This window comes from Thamnophis sirtalis, unplaced genomic scaffold (genome assembly GCF_051295495.1).
Source record: "Thamnophis sirtalis isolate CommonGarterSnake01/CBP01778 unplaced genomic scaffold, rThaSir2_p1.2 scaffold_2, whole genome shotgun sequence".
Taxonomy (NCBI): Eukaryota; Metazoa; Chordata; class Lepidosauria; order Squamata; family Natricidae; genus Thamnophis; species Thamnophis sirtalis.
The window spans coordinates 53,848,691-53,866,419 of record NW_028261382.1 but is presented as its reverse complement, the minus strand read 5'-3'; the positions used below and the strand labels follow the sequence as shown (position 1 = coordinate 53,866,419).

Below are 17,729 nucleotides of genomic sequence, written 5' to 3'. Positions count from 1 at the left end.
GGGCATCGGACATGCGGGCTGAGCCGGGGGCTTGCCAGATTAAAGGGGCAGCACGAAGGACTGAAATACCCTTGTCATCACCACCATGTTATTCAAGACATCTGTGCAAAAGGCCCAGGGGTCAAAATATCTAGTATTTAAGGCATCGGTTACTTGAAATAAACCGATTCCCAGTTATCCTCAGTGTGCTGCTGGGTCTTTTTAAGCCTAACACTTAGAGAGGTTCGGAGGCAAGTTGGGGCTGACCCCCACCCCCCCAGGGCTTGGTTAGCTGACTTGGGGAGGGGGAGAGAGAACAAAATAGGTGATTCGGCCGAGACAGGGTAATCCTAACGCTGAAGAGGGAGAAAAACTGGAGAACCGGGCAGTTTTCCAGGAAGCAAAAAACAGGGCAGTGAAAAAGTGTCAGGGAGACATCTTAAATATCCTTTTTAATTCCTTCAGCCCCAACGGGGCCTTTGTAAGCATCTTGCAAATCTAGGGGGGGGGCGCGATGGGGACGGCATGTGGGCTGCCTTGAACAGGGCTCCTGCCACGCGACAAAAGGGCACGAGGTCACTGCAAAACGGGCCCCCATCCCCTCCAGCAAGGCTGGATCTGGAAGCTGCAATACAGGCTAAGTCCTCGCCTTGCAACCGTCATTGGGCCTGGAACTGAAAAACAGCTTCTATCCCAGAGCAGTAACTATGTTGAATTCTACCGTATGGTGCAATATGAATGCAAATCTCAGGGGTTTTCAATTCAATTGTATAGAACGTGAAGGATGGGTGGTTTTTGGTTTTATTTTCAGTGTTATAATGTACACTTTAATAGCAATAGCAGTAGACTTATATACCGCTTCATAGGGCTTTCAGCCCTCTCTAAGCGGTTTACAGAGAGTCAGCATATTGCCCCCAACAATCTGGGTCCTCATTTTACCCACCTCGGAAGGATGGAAGGCTGAGTCAACCCTGAGCCGGTGAGATTTGAACCGCTGAACTGCTGATCTAGCAGTAGCCTGCAGTGCTGCATTTAACCACTGTGCCACCTTGGCTCATTTAATTTCGTTGTACAAGTGCAACAACAATAAACTAAACTTCCCTTGCTAAGCGAGGGGCTGTTAAGTGGGTATTGTGCCCAATTAAGACCTTTTCAGGCCACAGTCGTTAAGTGAATCCTTGCGGTTAGGAGAAGCCTGTGGCCATTAAGCAAACCCAGCTTCCCTTGTAAGCTTCTGGAAAGATCACAAATGGTAGTCTTACGACCCCCCGACGTCCCCCCCCCCCAGGATGAAGCTGCAATCACCGCAATCCAGTTGCCAAGGGCCTCGACATAATCATGTGACTGCAGGAAGACTACAATATTGTTGTGTTAAGCGTGAGGGCCCCATTGTCTGGCTGAGGAATTCTGGGAGTTGAAGTCCACAAGTTGGCCGGGTTGCAGACACACACACAGACACACCCTTGCAATGACATGTGGTGGCGCAGGGGGGGTTAAGCGTGCAGTACTGCAGGCTACGTCTGCGGACCACCAGAAGTTCGATTCTGGCTGGCTCAAGCCTCGCGTCCTTCCGAGGTCGGTAAAATGAAGAGACCCAGATGGTTTTTTTTTTTTTTGGGGGGGGGGGGGGGGGGGAAGAGGCTAAGACTGCAAACCGCTCAGGGAAGGCTGGGAAGCACTGCGAGGTGGTCTGTAAGTTTAAGTGCTATTGCTAGAAGGCAGGGGTGTCATTTCACTGAGGGCTGCATGAAGGTTCTGTTTGACCTGGGGAGTGGGCGCGGCCAGCCTGACATCACTTGTGTCAGGAGGGGGTGGGGCACCTGTGGTGCTCTGCCAGCGAAAACGGGTTCTGGAATGGCAGCCCTCTGCCACGAAAAACGGAGCCGGGGATGACGACGGGAGACACACAGCCCTCGGGCGCTCCATTTTCGCTGGCAGACGCACCATGGGCCAGTCCTTCGCTGTTTCCAGGGCAGGGCAGGGCAGCCCCGCGGGCCACTTCTAAGCCGGATGCCTTGAGTTTGACACCCCTGCTAGAAGGGATCTGAAGTCGTCAGAAGCCACAGACACAAGTTGCTTGTTACTGACCCCGCTGCGTGGCGAAATGGGAAGCCACCGAGGCTCTTCCGGGCCCCATAGAACCTGGGGCAGCTTTTGCGGAAGACATGCCCTCCCACACGCTCCCCAAAACGAGAGCGCGGCTTCCTCTCCACCTGGGCTCCCGCCTGAGGCAGGCGCCCACGGGGGCCGTGCTTCCAACTACCTGGCTACCTGTCCTACACCTGCGTGGAAGCGACTGCTCCAGAAGCGTTTTAGACACAAACGAAGGTAAAAATGATACCACCTGTACAAGTACCCTTACCACTATTGGTCCCGTATATGAGCCCTCTAAGTGGCAGCGGCTTCCCAAGCAAGAATCCGGGACCTTGTGAATATCACATAAGCAGAGATCAGTGTCAAATAGTCCGAGTCCCACCCCAGCTCGAAGACAGGAGGGGCATACCTGGGGGAGGGAAGGGCGGCGGGAGGAACCCCTCTGGCTTCGGAGCCTTGCACTGGTTACACTCTGTTCTCCAAGCAAAGTTCTGGTTTCCACAGCCCCTAGGAAGGAGAACCACGGTTCTATTAGGAGGGGTGGGGGGGGGAGACCATGGTGAGTGTGTCTGTGTGGGGGTGAGGACTGGCCTGATTGACAACCAAAGTCCCCATACGCTCTCGCACAAGAGCCAAGGATGAGCAGGGATGCCCGCCCCCATCTTCGCAGAAGGACCGTTGCAGAGAATATACAACACCCTTTTGCTCTTCTACGGAAGCAAGTGGGTGGCTAGGAAGTGGCGCAGGTTAAGGCAGGTGAAAATGAACGACAGGTAGTCTTCGACTTAAAACAATTGAGCCCAGAATTTCTGTGTCAGGTTTCCAAAAGTTACCCTAATTACTTAAGTTCCTAACTTACAAACCTCGAGCCAAGTTTCAAAAGAAATCCAGTCATTTATTAGGAACAACATCTTGGCAGCGTCTAACCTGTTTAATTATGGCTGAACTTTACCCGTTTCTCCCTCAGTCTGTGTCATAAATCACATTCACCAATGAGTTCCTGCAGGTTGTCAAATTTCATGGGTAGCAAGCCTGCTGTAGTAATCTGAGATCCAACTAGCCAAAGGTATGCGTGATATTCTTCCCCCCCCTTTCCTCCAATGTCAACTTGATAAGATATGGAAATGCTTTACAAGTTGGCATTCCATTGTTAAGTGAAAACATCAGTTAGGAGAATTGTGACCCGTTTTTCGACCATTCTCGCCCCCGTTAAGTGATTCTTGCGCTTGTTACAATTAGTAACATGGTCATTAAGCGGAACAGGCTTCCTCATGGACTTGGCTTGTCACGAAAGGGGATCGCGGGACAGTGCAACCGTCGTAAATGCGAGGTCGGTTGCCAAGAATGTGAATTTCGATCCTGCGACCATGGGGACGTTACAATGATTGTAAGTAGGGAAAAAACAGTCTTTTTTTCCAATGCTGTCGTATCTTCAGACAGTCACTAAACAAACTGTTGTTAAGTCGAGGACTACCCTGGGTATATTTTGCTCAGGTGGGCAGAGGCAGGCAAACAAGGATCAATGATCGTGAAAGGGGGGTTTCTGTTTTTTTAGGGAAGCCCCACGGAGGGATATTACTGTGTTCAGAGGGGGGGGGGGGGGAAGAACGGCACGGGACTTACGGATTCGGGCACTGCCAGTCTCCAGCTCGGTGCTGGACGTTTCCACCCCCAGAAGGGTTTCCTCGGGATCCTCGGGGCCCTCTTGGGGCAAAGCCACCGCCCCGGTCACCACCTCGGCTGCCCATACGACCCATTGGTCCACCAGGTCCCCCTGGGCCTCCTGGACCTGAAAGATAATAGCCGGTGAGTCCAAGGACACTCCCCCCACCCACCCACCCAGTGGGGCATCATGTGCCGCTTTGTGCTTGTGCCCCAAAGGTTACCTCCACGGAGAGGGGGAGGCATACCGCGAGGTTCCCGGGGCAACATGCCTCCCCGCATGCTGTTCAGAGGCAGCTTCTTCCGAGTCATGGAGACCTTGAGTTTGCTGCCTTGAAACTCCTTCCCTGAAACGAAGCAGAAAACATTCCTGGAGTCATCAAAGCTGCACCTGAGGGGGGGTCTCGCGATACAGATGGCTGGTTAGGTATTCAAGTTCAAGGCAGGTTTGTCCTTAAGGAGGAGGAATGGGGAAGCATGGGGGAGGGCTGGACTTGGTTCCCCAACCCAACATTTCTCAGCTTCCCCTGGGTGAAATTCTTGGGGGGGGGGGGGAGTCTGGGAGTTGAAGGGCACACACAGCTGGAAAATGCTGAGGTTGAGAAAGCATAATGGATGGGAAGAAAGGAAGGAAGGACCATCCAACCAGCCGAAGCTGCAATTCATCAAAAGAAACACCAGCAGGGAACGTTCTACCACATGTGGTGGACCTGCCCCAAGGTTAGAAAATATTGGTGTAAGATAAGAAAGTGGCTGGAAGAGATAATTGAAGAGAGGATAAGAGCTGAAGCTGGAATTGTTTCTCCTGGGAAACTTTTGATGGGAAAATGGAGAAAAAATTACAATACACAACACTACACATAGTAACTGCAAGTAGAATTGTTCTAGCACAGAATTGGAAACAGATACCCCCTCCTCCGCGCGACCCAATTATAAGAGGGAAAATCTATGAATGTGCAGAAATGGATAGACTGTCTATGGAAATGAAGGAGAGGGAAGAAACCGAGTACTATCAAATCTGGAATAAATAGTATTCCTGGCTTGCGAGTAAGGGTAAAAGTATATATATAGAGTGTCTTTAAATAAGGATATAAATTAGGATAGTGATATAGAGATAGATTTTTTTGTAAATAGGATTGTTACGAAAGATATGGATACCAATATGGAAAAGCTGTTATAAGTGTAAATTTGTGTTTTAAAGATCGGAAAATTCAATAAAAACTTTTTTAAAAAAAGTGAGGGAGATATCTGTAAAATGTCTGCATTGGCAAGAGATGTCCTGTGTCTTCAACGGAGAAAAAACAGGGGAAGGAAGGGCCCTCCACTTAGCTGACCCATCCCCAGAAGCTTCCAATCCTTCCCCAAGGTGGAAGAAAACACTATTAGACTTTGCAAAGCTAAACTGAAGAGGGAGGGGCAGGCAGCTCTCCACAGCATGTCATTCACATAGCCGTTTCTGAGGCTTCAGCAGGCCCCCCCCTCTCCACCTTTCTCTCTTGCGGCAAAGTGGCCTTTTAGTCAAAGTTGGATTTTTCACACCTCCCGACTGCCCCGTTGGCAGAAATCAAAGCAGAACCCAACTCTTGCTGGCCGCCCCTTCAAGCTGAATTTCCGCGACAGGCGTGTTATAACTTGTAACTCACCATCAAGCCATTCTATGGCTGCTTTGGCAGTGGGAGGGTCATCGTAGCAGACAGTTGCATCTCCCTTGGGCTTCCCAGTATCTTTATCAAGATAGATCGTTATCATGGGTTGTCCAGTTCTTTTGTTCATCTAGGGAATTGGGGGGGGGGGGGGGGAGGGAAAGAACATTTTTACAGCACTGAAAATTTAAGCTGCAAATTGAGACCAACAGAACGATGTCAGGAGGCTGCGGAAGACGGTAATTTGAAATCCATGGAGCTCAACAGTTTGCCTCTCTCTCTGTAGCACATCACCACAAGCTCCAATTTTTAAGCAAAAGGTCCAGAAATGGGCATTTATGGGAGCCAAACCTGCCTTTCATTCCTACACAGAATTCAATTCTTTATTGGCCAAGTGTGACTGGACACACAAGGAATTTGTATACATATATATTAATAGAAAGCGATCCTGGCTCAAGTGAGTAACTTGAGGAAACAGAACTAAATGGAGGCAGGATTTCCCCCAACGATGCCTCGGAGTTACAAGAAGGGGCACCATCAAATCTCTTCGGGATCGGATCTGATACTCACCTTAACAATGCCACACTGTTTGAAGAAGTCAGTCAGGTCCTCTAGAGTCACATTGTCGGTCAGGCCCTGTACGTACACGGAACTGTTATCAAGCTCATCATCCAGGTCTAGAGGTGGGCCTGTGGACACAAATCACGGGTCACCCCAAAGAGCTACGTCATCGTGTCTTCAGAATGCCTGGATGTTACTTCCTGCTTTTCAAAGGGACCTGTTCCTGGGCAACCCTATCTATCTACCAATGTTTAAACCCAGGGTTAGTGTATTAAACATGCTACTCTGATTTATACGAGCCAGAGAGGCTATGCAAGGAGACCAAGGATATGGAGATATCTCTATCCCTCCATCCAGTCTGTCATCTATCTATAGACTATCTATCTATCTATCTATCTATCTATCTATCTATCTATCTATCTATCTATCTATCATCTACCAACTCTACCTATCTACCTATCTCTCTATCTATCTATCTCTCGATCTATCATTTACCAACTCTATCTATCTATCTATCTATCTATCTATCTATCTATCTATCTATCTATCATTTACCAACTCTATCTATCTATCTATCATCTATCTATCTATCATCTATCTATCTATCATCTATCTATCTATCTATCTATCCTATCTATCTATCCTATCTATCTATCTATCTATCTATCTATCTATCTATCTATCTATCTACCAACTCTATCTATCTACCAACTCTATCTATCTACCAACTCTATCTATCTACCAACTCTATCTATCTACCAACTCTATCCATCTATCTCTTCTATTTACCATCTATCTAGCTATCATCTACTCTATCCATCTATCATCTACCAACTCTATCCATCTCTCTCTCTCTTTCTCTCTCTGTCTCGATCTATCTATCATCTACCAACTCTATCCATCCCTCTCTCTCTCTCTCTCTCTCTAATCTATTCATCCATCCAGTCATCCCTCCCTCCTGCCATCCACCCAATCTAATCTATCGCAAAATAGCAAGGCTGCTTAATCTAACTTCAGCCAGCAGAGTGTAAGTCAAGTGCAAATACAGAGCAAGGAAGCATACAAAGACAGAAAGAGCTAGAATTTTGTGCAGGGTCTCTAAAACAGTGGCCCCCAACCATTTTTCTGTGGACAGGTGGTGGTGGTGGTGGTAGGCGTGATTTCACGTGCCACCTGCATCCCGTGGATGGGGCTTTGCTTGTTTGCACGGCCCGGTTTCTGGCACACTGTGGACTAGTGCCGTTCCTCAGCCCAGGGGTCAGGGACTCCTGCTCTAAAAGAGACCCAACTGCTTTCCAGGGCAGGGAGAGGCTAATCTGCCCATTCTGGGCTTCAAGAGGAGTTTTCCACTCGTTTGGCAAAATGCCGCCTTCTCCTTTCAGCAAGAGACAAAGGGCTGCAGGTGGGAAAGGCGGCTGCTTTGCGGGTGTGTTTGTGTGTATGTAACCCAACTATGATAGAGGAACCTCTTAACCAGCAGGACTTCCAAGTTACCTAAATCGAGATCTGGGACGTCGTCCATGTGTCCTGTCGTCCAGGAGGGAGGGGAAAAAGAAACCACAGAAGCCATCGTTAGTGCCTGCCTCGTGAGCTCTGCTACCCAACAAAAACACACAACTACCTATTTACAACCGCGATTTAAGATGGCGTGGGTTAAAACTCGAATTGACCGCACTGCAAAAACAAAACAAAAAACCATTTTGCAATGCAACACCCTTTTTTTACGCTTATTTTTATTTTTGCGGCTTGCAAGTTTTAGCAGCCTTCTAAAACCATCATCACCTGGTATTATTACACACACGGTGGCTTGGGGGGCGGGGCGGGGGGGCATTTTCTTGGGTCAAATCAGTGTTGCCGAGTTTACCAAGGTTACTTATTAAAACGCCAAAGCCTCTGAAAAAACAGTGATTTTCCTTCCCCAATTAGTTTCTCTCAACACCTCAAAAACCCTTCGGTTGTTTTTTTAAACACCCTTTTTGTTCTGTCACCGTAGGTTAAAACCTTCTAAAAGACCCATTAAGGCATTGCCGGCAGGTACCCATTAAAAGTTCTGTTGCATAGGGCATTTTTTTTCACCGTTTAGGACGCTAACAAATATTATGTCATTATTTTAATTATTGTTTTTTTTTTCTGGCTGCATTATTTTTATTTTTATTATTTTTTTTAAAACACGATCCCATTGTAATGCTCAAAAACTTACCACCAGGCTTACTGAAGCCACCTCGCTCTCCAGCGCTGCTGGGGGGATAAACGAAGAAATGAAGGCCTTCCCTTTAAAATAGCCAGTCCCGCTTGGAGCCTCTGGGGCTCACAGGGAGAAGGGCACTGGCTAACATATCCAAAACATTTGCATCTGTCTGTCTGTCTGTCTGTCTGTCTCTGTCATCTCGTCACTAGGCCTTTCTTCAGGGCAGCTGGGTTCAAATCTCCTTTACACACGCAACGCACCACCTTTGGTTTTGCCTGGGGCTGGATACCACATTGGAGCAGTGGGACTTTTCCACGGCTAATGATGTTAACCATGCAATACTTGGCTCACCGGTAGGAAGCGGAAACAATGGGGGTGGTGGGGAAATATTTTTCCATTCTTTTTTTTTCCCTTTCTTTTTTTAAAATATATATATATACTTGCATACAAGGCACATGGGGAAAGCCCTCTCCATCAACTCCCTCCTTGTTTTTGCGAACGTAAAGTTGCATCCTCAGCCTCTTGCAAGAGAGGGGGGGGGGAATCATCCAAATTCCCGGACGGGAAACCTTTTAACATTAACAGTTCAAAGAAAAGGAAAGGAAAGGAAAGAAAAGGGGGGAAAAAAAGACAGCAAACCCTAGAATACAATGCAGTTGACAAGTCATTAAACCATACATTTAGGTCTCTTACTGGATTTAACAGTCTCTGTGAAAGGAGCTCTTACAGAATTTACACCGTATTGTGAGGTCTCAGGATGCAACTTTGCGTATCACAACTCCGCAAAGATCCGTATCTGTGTTTTTGAGGCAGGGCATTAGAAACATGAAATACAATTAGTGGGCAAATAAAGCCTCGTTGAAGAAGTGGGGTGATTGTTGTTATTATTATTATTATTGTTGTTGCTTTTGAAAAGTCCAAAAATGTGAATTTAAGAAAAAAGGAGGGAGAAGAACAGGAAACGGTTAGCAAGTATTGCATCATTAACCCATAAAAGATTTAAATTAACACAATTCCAAGCTGATGCATGCAGCTTTCCTTCGTTCCCAAAGTACACACCATATATGTAATCCTTCCCTTTTAAACAGATGTTTTACACTTTTAATTTTACACAATTCTAAAGTTATTACACCTCCCCTCTAAGTTTCATTACCAAACATGAAATTACTATATGCAGTTACCAAAGTTACAGAAGGTTTCCATTTATACAATTGTACACATTTGGTTTAAAAAAAATATTCTAGGTGTATATATATATATATAATTTTTTCCTCTCCATATGGACACCGTGTCTAGTCCCACTTTTCATTATGCTGCCGGCTGAGTACTGAATACGGGTACTTTTTAAGTACTGAAGTGTATACAAGGATCTCACTTTGTAACCTGTAGCATATAAATGCGACAAAGCATGTTAAAAAGTTTCCATGTTTAACAGCCAGTGAAAATATAAAAATACTGAGGCAGTGAAAAAAAAAAGGGCATCATGTTAAGAACATCGGGCTCCTTACCTTGCAGGATAGAGACTGAAATGCATCACCACACCGGGACCGAGGGACCCCTCACCAACCCTGGGGTGGCATCACCGGGCCAGCCTTGAGGTACGATTTGTCTACTGCCAATAGCAAAAGGAACCCCCTCCTCCCCTTCCCATTTTCAATTTAAAGTGGCATTATGGGCACCTGAATGGACCTGAAGACACTGGGATTGTTGCCCTGTGGTTAAAAAAGGCTAGAGGTGAGTTTGAGATTTAAAAGAAAGGGGGAGAAGGGGAGGAGAGAGATGTGGTGATGGCCATTTCAAGTGTCTCCGTCTTAATTTTTAAAACACATCTAGGAAGGCCTAACAAATGAAATCGTTTACATATAAAACTACGGAGCCCTTTTACCATTCACGCCAATCCCAAAGGGTTACTTCTTCAGCAGGGTTAAAAGGGTCATTAAGCGAATTGGTTTTGAGGTCATTAAATCAAGCGAATGACTGAGCAATAAAAGATTTCAAACCACGTGGCCTCATCCGTGCTTCAACTATGCAGAGGGGCGCTTTGGTTTATGCGCATGATCAGACCTAATGGAGCGGGGTAGGTGCGTGTCACATTAAGTGTGATAACAGCTGGAACCCTTTTTCTTCCCCCGTCCCTCAATCCAATCGGGTTTGCCGAGCGGGCCCCTCTGCGTAGCGTGGCATACGTGGGTAGAACACACACACACGCGCACGCATAAAACATACACAAAACGGCACCTTCAGTTATCAAAAGATCCTCGATCGACCACCGTGCCTTTTTTTAAACCTTAAATCAATCAATCAACGGGGCAACGAGAACGGACGGAGCAAGCTTCCCAAACCGGATCCCGCCATCGCTGGAAATGGCAGAACTGATTTAGGGGTAACCTTTTGAAAAGCTCCTTCGGGGAGCAGCTGCGCTCCGAGATCTCTCGGCTTCTTTGTGACTGTTTAAGGGGGGAATGGGGGGCGTGGCTGGGCATTCTCGCCAAAGCCTGGCACGAAGGCAGTGGCCACACCAGAGCTATCGTGGGGCTTGAGAAAGTGGCCGAGGCTTCCACGCGGGCAGCTCTGCCACTAACTCAAAAGGAGCTATTGCCAAGAGCAAAGAGTGCTAGAACAAGGAAAGGGTTTATAACCAAAAAGCAATTGGGGGGGGGGGGCACCTTAGTATACATATATACCTCAAACAGCAAGACGAAAACCAGCCAGAGGAGCAAAGGCATAATAACATGGAGATATCCCTTGGATGTGTGTGTGTGTTCAACCCACAGAGGACGGCCCCCTCCCTCTGTTCCGTGTGGAAGGCAGCTGAAAGTTTCATGAATTTAGGCCCCCCAAAAGCCCTCTGGTGACCCGGCTCCCAGCGCTGCAGGGAAAATCCATCCTGCGCCTAGTTTCCCCTTAAGGAGATTGTTCCATGGATTAATTAGCCGTAACAGCTACTTGCTATTAATAACAACTCCTCCATGGGAGAGAGAAGAAAAAAGCCATTTTGCTCTGGCTTCTCTTTCAGCCCTTCTCGCTGCCGCACACCCTATACAGGGTTTAAAAAATCAAATTAACGAGAGGAAGGAAGGAAGAAAAAGGTTTACTCTTACCCCATTCCGCCGCGGCCTCCTCCTCCCCGCCCACCTCTGCTCACGCCTCCACGATCAAATCCCCCTCTTCCCCTGCCCCTGTTTTCAGGGCCGCTCAAGCTCCGGCTTTCTCCTGGGCCAGAAAAGCCTCCAGAGTCTTGGCCATACACACCCATGTTGCTGGGATGGTCTTGGCGGAATGAACCTAAGGAACAATTCACACAGGGTTAAGGACGCGGCTGCGGCCCCTGGCAAGACCACCGAGACGGCCCCCGAGACGGTTGCAGAGGAGTGTCAGTGGGAGCAGGAGAAGGACTTGAAGGAAACTCTACCCACTGGCTCGATGCTTGGCAACCGCCCCGCTAAAAGAAGCATCCCTTTCGCTACTACAGGGAGTAAGTTCGAACGGAACAAAGAGACAGCTTTTGTGACTCCTTCAACAAGGGGAAGAAAAGGCCAGAGAACAGGAGCGTTTCCTGCATCGCTGAGACCAAAACCTCTAGCAGAAATCTTAAAAAAAGCTTCGTTTATGTTTCTGTCAGTGACATGGAACAAGCCTAAAACAACTGAAACGCTGGATTTAAAAAGGCAAGCGAGAGATTCAGAGCTGGATCTGGCAGGAGATCTCTATAAAGAGAGGAACAAGGCAGTCCTTGACTTACAACCGGTCGTTTTAAAGGTTTTAACTCGCCCGATGTTACGGCACCGAAAAAGGGACGGAAGGCTGCTTTTCACATTTACAACGGTGTCAGCATCCCCGTGGTCACGTGGTTCAAAATTTGGAGGCGGCTTGGCAACTGGCATGTACTTATGACGGTTGCGGTGTCTCATACGAGCCCCCTTTTTGCAAAGCCAATGGGCAAGTCAGATTCACTTTCACCACCGTCTTACTAACTTAACGGCGGCAGGGATTCGCTTTACAACTCGGGCCAGAAAGTTTGTAAAAGGAGGCAAATCCTTTTGATTTCTGCAGAAATCCAGGGCTCAACTGAGGTCGCAAGACAAGGACTACTTTGGTTATCGGAAATGGGGACCCGGGACTGAAAGGTTCGGAGGGAGGGAGAGAAAGAGAGACGGTAGTTACTTACTTGGCTGCCCGTAGCTACTGCTCTGCTGGCTGTATTGGCTTGGTGCCTGGCTGTAAGATCCAGTAGGAGGTGGGTAGCTGGTGGGGGGCTGCTGCCCATAGCTGCTTTGCTGCCCATAGCTACCCTGTTGGCCATAGCTACTCGGCTGCCCATAGGCGCCCTGCTGGGAGTAAGTGCTCTGGTCGTAACTACTTGGTTGAGAAGAAGAGTAGCTGAAAAGACAAGGCAAAGCACAGGGAAGCGGCTACTGGTTAAAACAAGGTTTTTAAAGGGTTCATAAACTGACAGCCTTATCAAAGTAATGCCTGGCTTTGAGGCATTTTTGTGGCTAAAGGATGTTTGTTATTTAAAGGATGCGTGACATGGAATATTCAAATAATCCCAATCCTTGGTTCCCCATTACAAACTGCGCAACATTACTTTAAAAAAAAATTTGTCCTTGCTAAAGATTGGTTTATCTCTAACCGGACCAACACAGTCCAAAAAGTGAAATGTTCCCAAGATTGTCTCTCTTGAAGTTAAAAACCCAGGGGTGGAATAAAATTGTTGTTATGGTTCACCGCACAGCCAGCCTGAATTTGGCATTTTTATTCACCCATCAAGGTATTACCGTATTTTTCGAAGCATGTAAGACGCACCTTTTTCCCCTCAAAAAAAGAGGCTGAAAATCCGGGTGCGTCTTATACACTGAAGACAGCATTTTTTTGCCTCCCAACACCCCGTCCCCTTCACCAAAATGGCTATGCATAGCTTTTAGGAGGCTCATAGAGTGCTCCTGAGGGCTGGGGAGGGCAGAAATGAGCGAAAAGCGGGCTGATTCTCTCCCCCCCCCCAGCACCCTATAAGCTTCTTAAAGGCTATGCATGTCCTGGGGGGGGGGGGAGAGAAACGGGGCTGTTTTTGCAAAAACCGGGCCGCTTTTCGGCAATCTGCATAGTGCAAAAACTTTTTTTTTTAAATTTGCCTCTTCAAAATCTTGGTGCGTCTTATACTCTGAAAATGTAGTATTTATATCCTGTCTTTTATTATTTTTACAAATAACTTAAGACAGTGAACAGATCCAACCCATTTTCCTCCGATTTTCCCTGCAGCAACAACCCTGTGAGGTAGATTGGACTAAGAGAGAGTGACTGGCCCAAAGTCACCCCACCGGTTTTCATAGCTAAGGTGGGATTTAAACTCACAGTCTCCTGGTATCTATTCTGGTGCCTTAATTACTAGAGAGAATATGCTTATATCTCCTGAATATTGAAACCCACAATTAGAGAGACTTGGTTTAAAGTAAAGATAAAGGTTCCCCTTGCACATATGTGCTAGTCATTCCCAGCTCTAGGGGGCGGTGCTCATCTCCATTTCAAAGCTGAAGAGCCAGCGCTGTCCGAAGACACCTCTGTGGTCATGTGGCCAGGATAACTCAATGCCGAAGGCGCACGGAATGCTGTTCCCTTCCCACCAAAGATGGTCCATGTTTTTCTACTTGCATTTTTTACGTGCTTTCTGCTAGGTTGGCAGAAACTGGGAAAAGTCACGGGAGCTCACTCCGTTATGCGGCACTAGGGATTCGAACTGCCGACCTTTCTGATCGACAAGCTCAACCAACGCCTTAGCCACTGAGCCACCGCGTCCCTCAACAGCCTTAGTAAAATTTATCATAATGCACTAATTAATTGCACTAATAAAGTGCAATACAACTGAATTGCTTTGGCGTGGAGGGCAGGAGGGGACTGGAGTCTAAAAAGCACCCCTTCTTAATGTTCCACAGTGTTTGTTGTTGGGCTTTGAGCTAGCCTGCTGTACAAAACACAGCCTCACTATCCAAGACCTGATCTGGGATGCCAAGACGCTTAAATTTTGGGTGGCCAAAGGCCCAGGATAGTTTAAACTTCAGAAGGGACCTCAGCTTCAATGCTTCCTTGTTCAAAAGGCCGCCCCCAATCCCAGGACATTTCATCCAGCCGAAACCCAACACAGAGAGGGAGGAGAGAAGGTGCGAACGCTCACCTGGTTGGCGGGTAGGCGGGCGGTGCAGTCACCGGCTGCATTGGGTAACTTCCAGGAACCTGGTAACTGTAGTTACTCTGGCCATATCCTAGGCTCGGTTGAGTGTAGCCTGTTGAGCTAGTCTGAGCTTGGCTGGTATCTGTAGGTTTGCTACCATCCTGGGGTCTAAATGGGGAAAACAGGAAAGAGAAGCGTATTTTATACAAAGCCTTTTCTCCCTGCTTTTCTGGTAAAGGACTGGCTACCCCATCATGTTAACAAGCTGTAAAAAAAAAAAGAGCACTTTCTTCTCACGTAATGCAGTTGTTAAAATATTCTACCTCTTGTTATAATTCTTCAGCTTCAAACGCATCACCTTTAATATCTAGGCCAGCGATGGTGAACCTTTTTTGGCTTGTGTGCCATAAGCGGGGGGGGGGGGGGGGGGGTGGTCGTGCATGGGAATGCCACATGCGCGCTTCCCTGAAGGCTCCGGAGGCTAAAAACAGCCCTACGAGCAAATCGGAAGTCACTTCCGGTTTGTCCATTGGATCGTTTTCCATCCTCCGGAGCCTTCAGGGAAGCCTCCGGAAGGCCTCTGAAGGCTCCAGAGGGCTTAAACCAGCCCTACGAGCAAACTGGAAGTCCGTTCCTGAACTTCTGGAAGGCTGTTATCGCCCTCCCCAGGCTCCTATAAAGCCTCTGGAGGGCGAAAAATGGCTTTTAAAAAGGCTGAACTCAGCTGGCCAGTGCGTGTATATGCGCTGGCCAGCTGACAGGGCAATGCCTCGCCATTCCAGATCTAGGCTGGTTTAGAGAAAACATAAATTCTGGGAAAACGAGGCAGCTACAGGTAGTGCTCGACTGAGGAGTGCAATTTCTGCTGCTAAGCGAGAGAGTTAAGTGAGTTTTGCCCCATTCCACATCCTTCCTTGCCGTTGTTGTTAAGTGAATCTGGTTTCCCCATTGACTCTGCTTGCCGGAAGGTCGGAAAAGGGGATTATGTGACCCTGCAACCGTCACAAATGTGAAGCAGTTGCCAAGCGCCTGAGTTTTCAGCACATTTGACCATGGGAATGCTACAACGGTCCTAAGTGTGAAAATGGCCGTAGGTCACTTTTTTCAGTGCTTCGGACAGCCACGAGGACTTCCTATGCCCATGGCGGCACACGTGCCAGACGTGGCACAGAGCCCTCTCTGTAGGCATGCACGCCATCGCCAGCTGCTCTTCTGGTTTCTGGCATGTGCATGCACGCCAGCTAGCTTGTCTTCGCACGCGCTGGCACTCACACCCTCTGGTTTGGGCACTCGGTGCCAAAAAGTTCTGCCATCATGACCTATGCTTTCTCATTCTGTGTGTGTGTTGTAGGGAGGCACGTCTGTAGCTCTTAGTAACTGGCCTTGTACCAAACAACAATCTTAGTAACTGGCCCTGGACCAAGACAGCAATCTGCCCCAATCACCAAGGCAAACTATTTTAAAAAAATAATCATATCCAGATCTCTTTCCACCCAACACAAGGGTGAATTTTATCCATGAGCTGCTTCACTTATGGATTAATGGAGATGGGGCAGAGGAGAGAGACTGAAGAGTAATTCAGAGGAGCATTTGCAATCCAAGGAAAAAGCAGAACAGAGACAACCCTAGGAACTTTAAAAAAACAAAAACAAATCCATATATTTTACCTTGCAGCTGTAGTACTTGTTGGCTGCTGTCCATAGGTAGGATAGGCAGGCTGGGTTCCGTAAGCAGATGGAGCGGCGTAGGAAGCCTGTGTGGTGGTAACTGTGGCAGTTGTGGTGTCATAAGCGGCGGTGCCGTAACCTTGGACGGGCTGGCTGTAAGCCTGAGGGGCAGCCGGGGTGGTGTAACCTGCCAAAGTAAGCGAGCGAGTAAAACTGTGGTGTTTCTTATTACCTGGTCAAGGTGTACATGCAGTCCCCGACTTGTGCCCACAAGTTCTGTTGCTGAGCGAGACATTTTCTTACGTAACATTCGCCCCCCCGTTTACCACTTTTCTTGCCGCCGTTGTTAAATGAAGCCCTGCAAGTGGTTCAGTCAGCAACACGGTTGTTAAGTGAACCTGGCTTCCCCTTTGATTCTGCTTGTCGGAAGGCGGCAAAAGCCTGGCCCTGGGTCACGGCACCTGTCGGTCAGCTGCTAAACAGCTGAATTTTGACCATGGGGATGCTGCAATGGTCAAGTGTGAAAAGCGGTACTATTTTTCAGTCCATTTTTAACGTCCAACGGTCACTAAACAAAAGGTTGTTAAGTCGAGGACTACCTGTACAGATATACATATTATGGCACCGGAAATAACCTTAATCTGAGCCTTAAATTAAAGCTCATGGTCTAATCAGGATTGACAACTGTTGAGGAATCAGGGAGCTGAAAGGCAACCAGGTTAGGGGAAGGCCATCCAATGTTTAAAAAGTTATTTAATGTGGTGTATTTCCTCCTATTGCTACCTAACAGGCCACAAGGTGCTGGTGGTGACTATATACAACCCAGCTTTCAAAATCCAGTTAGTAAAGAATTGCCTTGTGAGCGATCACTAGTTTCATTTCAACCTAACCAGCTGAGAAACAATGATATAAACTTTCCTCATTTCCCTGTTGTTGTTTTTTAAATGTCTTGTGTGAAAACAATGTACTCCAGTAGAGGAAATGTGTCGGAATTCTGAAGGTGCCATTCTGAAAACAGACAGGAATTGCTTTGCTAAATTCAACCCAAACATGGGATTGCAGTGTAGCAGTGGTCCAATTGTGAGGAGAGGGAGAAGAAAGCTCTCTCAATGGAACAGGTTGCCTCCTGAAGTTGCGGGATTCCATTGTTGGAGTTTTGAAGGACAGACTGGACAACCATTTGACCAGGATGGAATAGGGTTTCCTTCCTTGGCGAGGGGTGGGTGGGACTAGAACAGGGGTCCTCAACCTCTGGGCCCTGGCTTATTACTTGTGGGTGCTCCAATACTGGAGGCTTTTAACAATAGACTGGACAACCATTTAGAATACAATAGAATGGAATAGAATGGGACAACAGAATTGGAAGAGACCTTGGGAGGTCTTCTAGTCCAACCCCCTGCTTAGGCAGGAAACCCTACACCACTTCAGACAAATGGTTATCCAACCTCTTCTTAAAGACTTCCAGCGTTGGAGCATTTACAACTTCTGGAGACAAATTCTTCCACTGATTAATTGTTCTAACTGTCATGAAGTTTCTCCTTAGTTCTAAGTTGCTTCTCTCCTTGATTAGTTTCCACCCATTGCTTCTTGTTCTACCCTCAGGTGCTTTGGAGAATAGTTTGACTCCCTCTTCTTTGGGGCAGCCCCTGAGATATTGGAAGACTGCTATCATGTCTCCCCTGGTCCTTCTTTTCATTAAACTAGACATACCCAATTCCAGCAACCGTTCTTTATGTGTTTGTCTCCAGTCCCCTAATCATCATTTGTCT

General features: G+C 47.5%; 1 protein-coding gene across 20 annotated transcripts in view; it reads right to left on the bottom strand.

The window, feature by feature from the left end:
- EWSR1 (EWS RNA binding protein 1) overlaps nt 1-17,729 on the bottom strand; it is a 29,018-nt gene that overhangs the window by 2,412 nt on the left and 8,877 nt on the right. For 4 of the 20 annotated variants that reach the window (XM_087705575.1, XM_087705578.1, XM_087705576.1 and 1 more), the window contains 12 exons: nt 15,961-16,147; nt 14,297-14,461; nt 12,296-12,507; nt 11,229-11,412; nt 8,140-8,177; nt 7,434-7,466; nt 5,949-6,067; nt 5,379-5,508; nt 3,960-4,082; nt 3,697-3,862; nt 2,483-2,580; nt 2,342-2,404 (listed from right to left, as the gene is read on the bottom strand). In XM_087705575.1, coding sequence (XP_087561701.1) covers nt 2,342-2,404; nt 2,483-2,580; nt 3,697-3,862; nt 3,960-4,082; nt 5,379-5,508; nt 5,949-6,067; nt 7,434-7,466; nt 8,140-8,177; nt 11,229-11,412; nt 12,296-12,507; nt 14,297-14,461; nt 15,961-16,147 — 1,518 coding nt within the window. The remainder of the gene's footprint in view (nt 1-2,341; nt 2,405-2,482; nt 2,581-3,696; nt 3,863-3,959; nt 4,083-5,378; nt 5,509-5,948; nt 6,068-7,433; nt 7,467-8,139; nt 8,178-11,228; nt 11,413-12,295; nt 12,508-14,296; nt 14,462-15,960; nt 16,148-17,729) is intronic. The other 16 variants (XM_087705584.1, XM_087705589.1, XM_087705585.1 and 13 more) reach the window with 6 other exon arrangements.